At 38.6% G+C, this 12239-nt stretch overlaps 1 protein-coding gene across 2 annotated transcripts; it reads right to left on the reverse strand.

Moving 5' to 3' along the window:
• Window positions 1-5214: 5214 nt before the first annotated feature.
• LOC142109059 (gremlin-1) lies at window positions 5215-11746 on the reverse strand. Of its 2 annotated transcripts, none has more exons than XM_075193079.1 (2): window positions 11661-11746; window positions 5215-6423 (listed from the first exon to the last, which is right to left on the reverse strand). In XM_075193079.1, exon 2 carries the CDS (start codon window positions 6420-6422, stop codon window positions 5874-5876), a length of 549 nt encoding a protein of 182 aa, XP_075049180.1. In that variant the 5' UTR covers window position 6423; window positions 11661-11746; the 3' UTR covers window positions 5215-5873. The 2 variants fall into 2 exon arrangements, with proteins under 2 accessions (XP_075049180.1, XP_075049179.1); XM_075193078.1 differs by lacking the exon at window positions 11661-11746 and adding an exon at window positions 10392-10412.
• Between the last annotated feature and the right edge of the window lie 493 nt (window positions 11747-12239).

Below are 12239 nucleotides of genomic sequence, written 5' to 3' on the forward strand. Positions count from 1 at the left end.
ACTCCATTACTGTAATCCTATCACCCGATGTTCTCCTACTATAAAATCTTCTATTATTTTACTTCAATTTACTAGCAATACTGGAAATATGAACAAGCAGCTTGAGCCAGGTCTACATGAACCTGCAGTGAGGATGTATACAGAATTCAGTAAAAAATAATCTTCAAAACAAAATTTCAGATGTGTTTAAAATTATTTTTATTTGGTGATTCATTTTAAGATCTTCCTAATTCTATGCATTCATTATGTATTTAGAATAAAGATTATCTAACAGAGGATTAGAATTTACTCGGTATAGAGTTTTTATGACTGTGCAAAATAAGTTGTCTGAAGGACATTTGCCATTGCACCTGTTACAGGAAGCGCGTAGGTCTGCACATCAAAACAGTGCCGCGATTTTGCATGTTATACTGGAAGGAGCTTCAATGGTCGGGACATTGCTAGTGAAATGCTGCCCCGCATATTAAAATGAGATTCAGGGGGTGGAGATGGAACTGTTCTGGGTTATTCCCTGGTTCGGGGGTGTGTTCACAGAGCCTTTTTGTTCCAGGAATGCTGGTAATTGGGAGGCATCCAAAGGCATGGGCAAAAATGTCCTGTAATAAAATTATTCAAGCACACAGAAGTGACACATGTTTGTCCTCATTCTCATATTTAATTTAAGGCACAACTGAGGCTGGAGAGTAGCATTGCTAGGATAAAAATCTAAAAGTTAAATCTAACAAAGGGAGTGATCGTACAGGGATGGTAGTCAGCAGTAGTACTGAAGTGATGTCCTTATGCAGCCAGCCTTGTAAACTGTTTGTTTTATGGGAGCTGTTCTAGAGATTGGAACTTGAGCATTCACTTATGTATGTGCAAGGTGGAGTAATAAGTGCATTTGCACAAACAGAAATACTTTGGGGTCCATTCTTGCATGTAATAGATGATTGTGTCTGCTGTGTCACTCCATAACCTTCTTTTAGGATATTCACCTTTTCCATGTGTATTTCTGAATTCTTGCTATTTAAATGTCCATGTCTATATTCAGTATATATGATACCAATACATATTCCACCTGCCTCTTTTGTCCACTCAGAATGTATTTGTAGCAAGATAAGCAGCTATTGAGTCAGTCAGTCAGTCTTGGTTTTGAATTGACTTTCAAGTAGAAGTTGAAATCTGAGATACTTTTGCCCAAAGCCTCCAGGCCTTTCTTCCCTCTGTGGTCCCTCCTCGTGCGGGCGGCGCGCTTGGTAACAAATTTAAAACTCCTCAGTGTGCAGGAATCAAAGGCGCAATAAATTGTAAACCAATCTTATTGTCTGAAGCCTGACGTGTTGTTCAGATCAAAGGGAACCAAACATCTGGCCAAGCCAAGCAAGGGAGCTTTAGAGAGGCCATTAAAACAAATACATCTCCTTCAGGAGCTTGCCTAAATCTGACCTGTACTAAGGAATCTTTTAACAGAGTATAGATAGTGTGCATACAGTAGTGTGTGAAATATAAACACAATATCCCTAGCGGTGTACATCCTTAATGGGCTGCTCTAGATGAAAACATCACTGCATACACAATCTACAGCAGTCCGCATGCACTTTTCTGTAAATTGTAGTTTTACCAACAGCATTTTGAGCATATGAACGATGAAAGACTTTCAGGTACATTTCATAATATACACACTTACTACGCACACATGCCACAAAGCTTGCAAGTATACATGGTGCATGCAATTATACATACATTAAGGAGAAAGGTACCTTCAACGTTTAATGTTGGAGGTTTTACTGATCTATATACCAGACTCAAAAGGAGGACACATTGGAAGGAAAATAAGACCGCGGAATTTGGGTCAAACTTAGGGGCAGTTGAGAAATATGTAGCAGGAGGAGGCCAATAGGCTTTGAGATGTGATTTAAATTTTGGGTGGCGTCAGTCAGAATATCTACACAACATTATTGGAAGAACACCGAGTGCTGTGGACACTCTGTTACACATGGACACTGTCTATTTTTAATAAAGATGGATGTGAATATCTGTATGATCTGTAGCCGATATCTTATTGGCAATCCGCAATACTGGAAGTTATGTCTCCTCCTTTGTGTTATAACGTGCAGGTGTATTTATTGATGGAAATATCTCTTACTGTGCTGACCTATTCTGTCTCTACATCCAAAAGTAAACAGACCTTCCACACTTGTATGACACACTCTTCATTAAAGTGTTCCCTAGGGTTCTAGATTACAGAACCAACCATAATATATTGTTTTCTCAGGTATGGTATGCTCAATATACACAAAAACTAAATAAAAGACCTATGGTGAGTTGAGAAAGGAAGCAGAATACCAGGCCATGCACACTGAGGATAAACAGTAGTGAGAGAGGGGACAGGTGAAGACCTGAACACCATCATCAAATAAATTGATGAACATCTGTTTCGATCACCAAGCTCTTCTTTCTCCGTCTGCCCTTGCTCATGTCTCTCTTTTTGAACCCAGCTCCCCATTACTTCTCTCTTCCTCCCTCAGCCCTTCTTCCTCCCTCTATCTCTGCTCTCCCTTTCTACACGGAGCTAAATGCTGTGAAGAAGGCACCTGCAGATTGATGATCCTTCTGGTGTAGTATGCGCCTGTAAATACCTTTACTGCATTGCTTCTCATCACGCAGGCACCTGCTTCACTCTGTGTTGCTTCTTAATAAGCGGGTGTCTGCCTTACACAGTTCTTGTTTTCCAGGTGGTTCAGACATGATCTGATGTTATGGAGGATGCTGAAACAAGAGCCTCTAAATTAAATGGTAACTCTGGACAGTCATCATCTTTACCCTTCTCCATGCAGTGCATCGGATTGGGAAAGAAGGATAGAGGACATGGGGAGAAAAGGTAGATCTGGGTATGGTCAGCATAAAGTTTGTACTGAAGGCCAAATGAGCAAATTCATTCACCAAGTGAAGGGATGTACAGTGAGAAAAGCAAAGGGCCAATAACTTGATAGCCCTTGAGGACTGAACTTGGCCACCTCTGGTGTATTGGATATGTAGGAGAAGGTGAATGTGTGCAGGGTCTGGCATGAGGAGCCTGTCAAATGGAGACTATTTTATTTCTGAAGTAGGTGGCAAAATCATGAGCTGTGAGGGAGGAAGGGAGAGGTGGGACAGTTGGAGTGAGAAGCTAGTTGAAGGCAATAACGAGGCGTCTGGATTAAAAAAAAAAAGTGTGGGTTTTAAAATTAGAATTCGCATAGAGTGATGAAAATGGATGGTAAAGTGATAATGGCACATGATATGGATTGGTCCAGATGGCATGCAATAACATGGTATAGGAGTAAAATACAGTAAGTAGATTAATAAATAGAATTATATGTAAAATGACACTGTTATTGGAGAATTGAATGGAGGGATGTGGTGATGGGGGAGGTAAAGGAAGTACTTATCCTCTACCTATACCTTATTGTTTATACATTCTGGACCAATCCATATCCCATGCCACTATCACTCTGCCTTCTATTTTCATCTCTCTACTTCAATCATATTTTAACTAACTGCACTAGTGTTATTAATAGCTACTTTACTTTATATTTTTCTCACTTCAGATCAGATTATTGTCCCTATTTTTCTGGATTTTCCCCCCCACCCCCCCAAAAAAGAAACAAAAAAAAAATAAAAAAAATATTTACACTTTTAACATCATTCAAATATTTCTACCACTTATTCAGCTCTACTATCCACTACATCCAAATTAACTTTTATAATTATTACAATGTTTTTATGATTTAACTTGTAGCATTTTCATTACCACTGGTGCATGTTAACTTCCTGCTTCTTATAATATGTTTTTCATTTCGCAGCAACCAACACCTTCCATATCCACAATCCAGGTCATTTTCCTCCATACGGAACCCTGGAACCTGTACCACACTGGGACATCCACACTCGGGAAATCCAGATACTCAACGCAGCGTTCCGTGGCTACTTAACAGCTAAGTATCACTTTTTTTCTAGATTTACCGCCATGTATTCTCTGTCCTTCATATGTTCCCTGCAGGTCTTGTACGGGCCAAGCTGCATACTCATTCTCAACGAGTGCCATAAAGGATAAACTTGTATAAGGCTTCAATACACCACTGTGGCTGTAGAAGCCAAAAGTACCAGAGTTTTAAAGCCAGTGGCCTCAAAATCTTGATTTAAACATGTTTCTCTTAATAGCTTAACATGTTTTTTGGTTACAAATATCACTTTACCAGAAACGCATTCAAAGAATATACTAATCTACACTTTTTCTTATGTTCATTGAATGTGCTTGTGATAAACGTGGTGAATTGTAAGCTAGAGCGGCCCCGTACAAGATTATGTGCTCAATGAGTGGATTAAAGTGCTGCGACTCCCTCCTGGTCCCATATGACTGTGAGCTCATATACACGCTATAGTGAATTTTATCCTATTTGAAAGCAGTTCATTTTAGTCACAATCTCTGGATGTATGGTCACAAAACTACCAGGAATCCCGAGGAACATCACGGGAATTGAGTCAGGACTGTTGGGAAATGTGAGTGGACAATGATTACAATGACCAATATCTGATTGTGCGAGTGGGTCATCAGTCACCCACACCAATCGTGCTTCATATAGTGCATGCTCAATTATTTTAATTGTATTGTTATATTATGTCTTTTTTTTTATAGTGCTGTTTACTTCAAATCACATGAAAAACATTTTCAATCCACAACAAAATGGCAGTAGACTCGTGATTTGTTACAGCTTAGGAGACACATAATTTGGAAATAGGTTTTTTTTTGGAGGGGTTTTTTTTGTTTTTTAACCTTTTGGTGACCTATTGGACCTACTTATCCACATGTATTTTGAGATTGACTATAGTTTAAATGTATGTAGGGGAGTAAATACACATGTATTAGTGTCTCACGGACGTACCAGTGGGATTTGAGCTGCATAAAAATAATTTCCCTGTCAGTCCTGGATGTTGTATATTATTGAAATAGTCAGAATATAAAACTAAATGTAAAAGGATTCTGCGGAGTATTTCATTAGAAAAAATGCACAGTTTGATTTAATAGTTTGCTGATGATTCTCCACCTTGCACAACCTCTAGTAGTGACTGTTGCTTTCGCTACAATTTATGAATTAAGCTGTAAAACATATAAATATTCCATCATATTGCTCTGACATTCTAGTACGGGTGCATTAATTTCACTCAAGCCAAAATTAATAATTTGCTTCTAGATAAGTTTTGCAAAAACGTGCAATTTTAATTTTTACAGACAACGGTTTGTATTATGATGTGATGTATGAAACTATGAACCTCTACAGAGTTAGGGAAGGAAAAACAACAGACTGTGATATATTTCTGGTTTCTTTAAAGCTTAACCAGTTATAAGAAACTTTATTACACTTGTTGCAATTATGCTTCAATAAGTGATGTAGTTTGTCAAAAGTCAGTGGTTTGCCCAAAATGCCTTTTCTGTTGTGGTCACCTTTTGCAGAGATCAGTCGGGTTCTATCCTTTGCATAGTCAGACAGTACGTTTAATTGGCCCTCTTATGTGCATCAGAAACATGTAAGTGTGAATAAATAATATATATGTACACAATGTATACATGGGTACTTGCACTCAGGGGCATTTTGTACTCCAAGTAAGGGTGCACTTTGTGCTTTACTGGAGCATTCAGTTCATCATCTTTGGTGAAGAGAACACTCGTCTGTATCCTTAGCAGGATTTGTATTGGGGAGGTTGAAAGTAACTCTGACAGAAAGTTATTTAATGTCTAAGAGAATAATTGTGGTTTGATAAAACATGACAATACCATCTGCGGGGGTGCAGTTCAGCGAAATGGGTGTATCATGTGATTGGTCTGTCCTTGCTTTAACATAAGCAGTTCATTATTAGTCCAAGTCTATAGAGATGCAACGACACTGCTTGACACGGGTAATTCTTTTCTTCTTTATGGGTGGTTGTAGCTCGGGGCAATTGAGTGTGACCATCATGTTGGTAAATTTTTTAGGTTTACAGAAAGAGCAAGACTGGAAAGATCCCTCCTCCCGGCGTATATGTCTGGGAATGTAGAAGGAATTGCATTGCCCATAACAGAACCGGTTGAGGATGGTACGTTTGTTGCATCCCTCCTCATGGATGGTTTGCTTGAGTGGCTGAGTCTTGCACCAATCCCTCTTCAGATACTTCCGCTCCGTAACATGTAGAGCTTCTTGACTGGACTCCAGCACCTCCTCGGCCACCAAAACTTGTCCTTTCCCTTTTCCTCTGACCTTACCTCCTGGCTGATTCTGACCTTGTTCAGAGTCATTGGGCTGCCCTTTGTCAGGAGGTGGAATGGCTCCTTGAGATCCACGAACCTTTTTAGTTCCTTCAGTATTGGTTACCAACAGTCCAAAGAGTAGGAACATGGGTCCCAGTGAATAAACCAAACGGTTCATCCTAGATAAAGAAAATATATATATTTTATAATATTGTCCTTTAATTTAAATTCAACAGGAAGGAGAAACAAATAAACCAAATTCCACAAAGAAATTAAATCCACAATTAATAAAAAAAAAAATGGGAGAAAGAAATACACTTCAATGTACAATAGAATGGTAATCCACAGTATGGGGGGGTACTTATGTGTCAGGTGTCAGTGAGACATGAGTGTCACAGTTAATTACGTGCAGCTGACGCAGGAGACAACATGTCTTTTAATAATGTAATTGATTCTTATTGACTAAACTGTGAACTTCAATAAATTTTTATTTAATATGTAAAAGTCAAATTTATTCTAAAAGGTCATTTTTTTTATTGTTGCAAACTCTGACAGTAATGGATCATTATGTCAATGCTGAGAATGTAACTGTTTCCAGCAAGCAGAAGAATTTGTAGAAACAAGTTTGACTTTAATAACAAAACTGAATACATTTTGACCCGACTTCTTAAAATAAAGAGATGCTTTGCAAGTAATACCAACCTGTCAAGACTTAATTGGAACATGACAATGATGTACAGATGTCTTGATATGAGTAGACCTAAGATATTTACCATATATTTAGTTTATTTTATTCAGGAAGGAATATAGTTAAATAGAAGCCAACCATATATACCAATATGTAGAATAGGAAGGCATCTCAACATACCAAAAATGTTATTACAGTTTAAGCCTGATCTCCATTAAGCAAGTGCACTAATATAGAGAGTTCTTGATCTCAGAGTTCAGAAATTTAGGGTTGTAAAATAGATCCCTTATCCACTGAACATATGTCTGGTACACTTGAAATCATTTTATGAAGATTACCAAGACATCTGTATGAGTATGTAATTTATAATTGGTCTCCTAGATCTTACAAGTAATAGAGCTGGCATGCACCATTTTAAATACTTCAAGACCACAGATTAGAAATTAAAGGCTTCTTCAAATCCATTTATTCAATAAGACTAAGTCTATAATAGTTACTTTCTGCATATGGCCCTGGATTTCAAGAGCAACTCATTGACAGTGCAGAATTAGTTTCCTGCCCGATGCCTTGTCCAGATATAGCTTCAAAAGTTGTTTAAAGCAGCATCTATCTATTAGCAAACCCCCCCTATGCCCATTAATGTAAATAAGCAAAAGGTACATCTATACATAATCTGTAGATGCAGCAAAACAAAATAATGGAAGAAGAGCCCATTAGCCGGAGGAAGCGATAGTGGTAAAATCCGCTTTGGTCCCCCCTTTCAGTGTGTGCGTGTGTTGGCAAGTCCACAATCACCACCTATTTTACCAGCTGCACTGCCAAGTCTTCTATGACACACAGTCGCCCCGCCTGTTGGACGCCCATTGTTTCTCATTGGTTGGTGATTATTAGCTACTATGTAGGTCCTTGACAAGACATGAAGCTTGTGATTGGAAACTGGCAAGACCACAAAGTATGAAGTGGCTAAAAGAGTTTAAGGACATGTAAATGATACATATTTCATTTCTGCCTTTATCTTGCACCCAAACTGAATTATCATTCGTAAAATAGAATCCCCATGTCAGTTTCTGAGAACACCAAGTCATTTGTGACTGCAACTAAATGTTTCAAAAAAATAAAGGTTTATGTTGCACTAGTCAAAATAGTGGGACTACAAATATCTATTACCAAGTTATTTATTTCTTAATCTTAGAATTCCAAGATATTTATTTGTAACATTTTTTTTTCATTGAGGTGCTACCAGCCGGTACGTTGATTATCAAGTCTGACGGAAGGGAAAATAACTGGCTCTGATTGAGGTGCACTATGTAGTCCCCCCTTCAGTTATACTTAACTACGCATACACCAAGCATTATTAACAGTATAAAACATCACTTTTATTCATCAATTTTTTTTAAAGAAGTACATTTAAAAGCAGCATATAAAAGTGAAAAAGTTTGAAATAGTGATTTAAAAGTTGCTGTGCATGACTCTTATTCTATAAATGTATATGAATCTTTGTTTATTGCAAAAACACCCTATTGATGATTGTCAGCTGTTGGAATAGAAATGCATTCTCGCGCTTTATTGTTATCCGTCCCAATATTCAACATACGAATATGTATTGTTCCTATGGAAAATGATCACGCTAGTTATTTTAGCCGTCTGCTTTAATTACAACCAATAGAAATCTTGTGTGGCCATAAGTCATATATCCATATTTGTCTGCTATATTTTCATAGTAAAAGTAACTGCTATTAGCTTCTCTTGCATATCGCCTATGATGTCTTATTGTAATTCTAGCCTTTTAGGTTGTTAAGACTGTAGCAGGATTTTCTTTATTACAGTAATTCACATTGCCATTTAAGCTAGTAGATATCATTGACGAGCTGTATAATGAATACAGCAGGTGAGATAAACTGCTGTCAGTCCGTCATTACCAATCAGACTCGCAACTACAGACAAGAATTTATACCTTATATTTTTTGATGACAAAGTTATGTTTTATACTGTTAAATGCTTGGTGTATGCGTAGTCAAGTATAACTGAAGGGACTACATAGTGCACCTTAATCAGAGCCAGTTCTGTGACAATGTTATCAGAAATATTACAACTACTAATCTCAGAGTATCCATTGCACTATCTGGCACCCTGTTTCCTTGTGTTCAATATGCATATGTAATACAGACTAGGTCATTAGATATTTAGAGCAGCTGAGAGCCTCAAAACAATCGCACAGTTTCGTGAATGTCTGAGTTTGTTTACTTCTTTTTCTCCTTTTTTCACATAGCAAAGCTGTAAAGTCACATTTTAGTGCAATATGATCAAGCCGACAACAATAGTATTGTTCTAGACTTGAACATAATCTTTATATACAACTCCTTATTGATTACTAGAATAATCTCACAACAATTCCACACTCATTACATCATTTTTGAAGATACTGCTCACAAATAAGCTAAATATGTTAATATACTGTATATTAAGTATTAAAAGGGTGACCAAGTTTTTAAAATCAAAACTAGGGATACATATTTGCAACATACTCTCCATACTTAACAAAACAAAAAAACAAATGCAATGTAATCATCTACCACGATTCATATTGTGCTGCACAAACAGTGCTTCATTTCTGTGAAGAGACAGATTTCTAAATGTGATCCGCTATATACATTATGTATAGTATCTGGGGCCATTGTGTTGAAGTCTACAAAGCAGACCCAAAGCTAGTGTAGAAAGCAGAATACAGTCCATATCCCCATCACTCATTCCTGCTGCAGCCTGCCACTGAGTGCAGGAGCCCAACCACCCTGCACATTTACTAGTGTTTGAGAGTGGCAATGACCTTCAGCATACAATGGAGTTCACTGCTGTAGGAGCACCTGGAGCTCTAATGTTATTGTCAATACATGTATGCAGGATCAGATCACCCAGCAGGCAAACTAGGTGGAAGGGTCCTGAGAGGGTGTCTGCCTCTGCCCAAATTACCATTTTAAAAAATAAATACATTTAAAAAAAATTAAATTGAGACCCTTACTTGCTCTCAGAACTTACTTCTTGTTCTCTACGCTTTTTTTCTTCTCTCTACACACAGGCCTGCCTCCCACAGGTTTTAAGTGTCTTGGGGTGGATGGGGGGCTTAATATTATGTAGTGGTGCTTTTAGTATTATGTGTGGGGGCTATTAATGTGATGTCAGAGCTTACTGGGGGAAATGGACCTATTTATTAAATGCAAATGCAATAAATTTAATGCTGTTGCTTGTTGGGGGGGGGGGAGAGAGAGTGCAATTATTTAGTGTGATTTGCTATTAATTTGATGTTGGAGCTTATTGGGGGGGATGGAGATCTAGAGTTCGCTCACTTCCAGGAGGTAAAAAGAACCTATCTTTTTCCCCAAACAGGGCCCCAAGAGTCCTGGATCCAGACAAGGGGTAGCTAAGCTTAAGGCAGCAGCAGTAGATAGTCAAAGCTACAAGAACCTGTATGAGATATCCACGCACATAGCCAAATGTCCAGTTCTGGTGTTACAGTCCTGAGTTTGGGGAACTGTCCCAAATGACTTTTGTTCCACTGCATGCTGCTCTGCTCGTGAAGGAGTTGCTTGCACCCAAATCCACAACTGCGGGATGGTGAGAGGAGAGTTCTCTTTGAGAATATGATGTTGTCTAAATGGCAGCAAGGGGCAGCAGGTAATTCATTTCTGTGCTAGCTGTAGAGTCCATGGAATTGAAAGCTCTGTGCTTTTTCACAGTGTCATCAAAGCTTCACCCAGACCTCGGCCAACTGACAAACTGCGGGTCCTAGCAGTTAGGTGGTGTTTATTACATTGGCTTTTTATTTATTTTTTATAAATATGCTTATATGCCAAGCACATTTCAAGGTGCAGGCCCCTTTGTGGTCTTTGGAACTGGTCCTGTGAGAGAGGGATGAGTCTTTGGTAGTTGTGCAGGTGAAAAATATCTGAAAATGTGAGTTTCCACATAAACCCCTCCTGAAATGTGCAAAATGTGTTGTGGAGAACAATGCTAATTTAAAGCAGCAATCCCATGAATTAAGTGTTTAACAGAAATCACTGTGGCAGGCTGTAAAGATTAGTAAATACCCTTATTCTTTAGTTTGTCTTTAGATTACTATTAGTGATCAATAATTCTTCAGATTTTCCCCAGTATCATGGACTATGATGGCAACAACAGTTACATGGCACATGATGTAGTGAGAGACTTGCCCCTAACAGCTCTCTTCATTGCAACATCATCCCCCTCCTCCTCTCTCTGTCACATGACATGCTGAGGACTGTGAGCATAGTTGTCAATTCCGCTTATAACAAACGGAATTGGGATTGTTTTATTTTTAAGTTGCTGTCTTTTTCTGCTTGCCGTGGGTTCAGGGTTGCCAACTTTGAAATGAAAAACAAGCAACCGCTAAGTGAAAAACAAGCATAAACAATCCTAAAAAGAGCCCAAAAAGCCAAAAATGTATTATTTTTTTATTTGATACAAATATCAAGATAATATTAATAGTAATGGGATCTGCAGCAGTTTCTGCTGTTACAGCAGCTAAAGATGAAGATTCAGGAGTTATAGCTGCACTTTAGGGGTTTGTTTTCTCTGTACACTACAATATATCCCCAGCTTTACACTATAATTACACACATCATGTTCTGTCTGGTCGCATATATACTCTCCATATTTACTGCATACAACACAGACAGGTTCCCCCAAGAGGAGCCAAGGCTGAAGTTTACCTACCAACACCTGAGGTCACGCTCACGTAAGAGACCAGCAGCGTCCTTACACTGACTAAAGCGTTATTATACACAAGGCAATAAAGTTTTTTGAAAAAGAAAAAAAAAAGTTGTGAAGCCCAAAAATCCGCAACCCGCGACCACCAGAAAAACCCAGCAACTCTGAAAAAAAACCAAGCCCAATTCTGCTTGTTATAAGCGGAATTGGCAACTGTGCGTGGGTTGCGGGTTTTTGGGCTTTACAAGCTCTGCACTTTTTTTTTTCATCTTTTTTTTTTTCGTTTATGAAAAGCTTTATTGCTTTGTTCAGTGTTGGACGCTGCTGGCCTGTTCTTAAGTGGACGTGACTGAGCTGTTAGCTTGTGTGTTAGCAGGAGCTCTCAGCTGAAGGAAGCAGTAGAACTGGGAAGAGGTGAGAGAAGCCTGGGGATTTAAGAACATGTGAAATTCAGATCTCCATGTGTGGTTTAGTGGGGAACCTGTGCAGGAATGCATGGGGTGGGTGGGTATAGCTGAGGGCCCCAGTAACCTAGGGGATGTAAAATGGAGAAAGGAGTCACTTGTGTCAGTACATCTGTCTATA

This window comes from Mixophyes fleayi, chromosome 12 (genome assembly GCF_038048845.1).
Source record: "Mixophyes fleayi isolate aMixFle1 chromosome 12, aMixFle1.hap1, whole genome shotgun sequence".
Classification (NCBI taxonomy): domain Eukaryota; kingdom Metazoa; phylum Chordata; class Amphibia; order Anura; family Limnodynastidae; genus Mixophyes; species Mixophyes fleayi.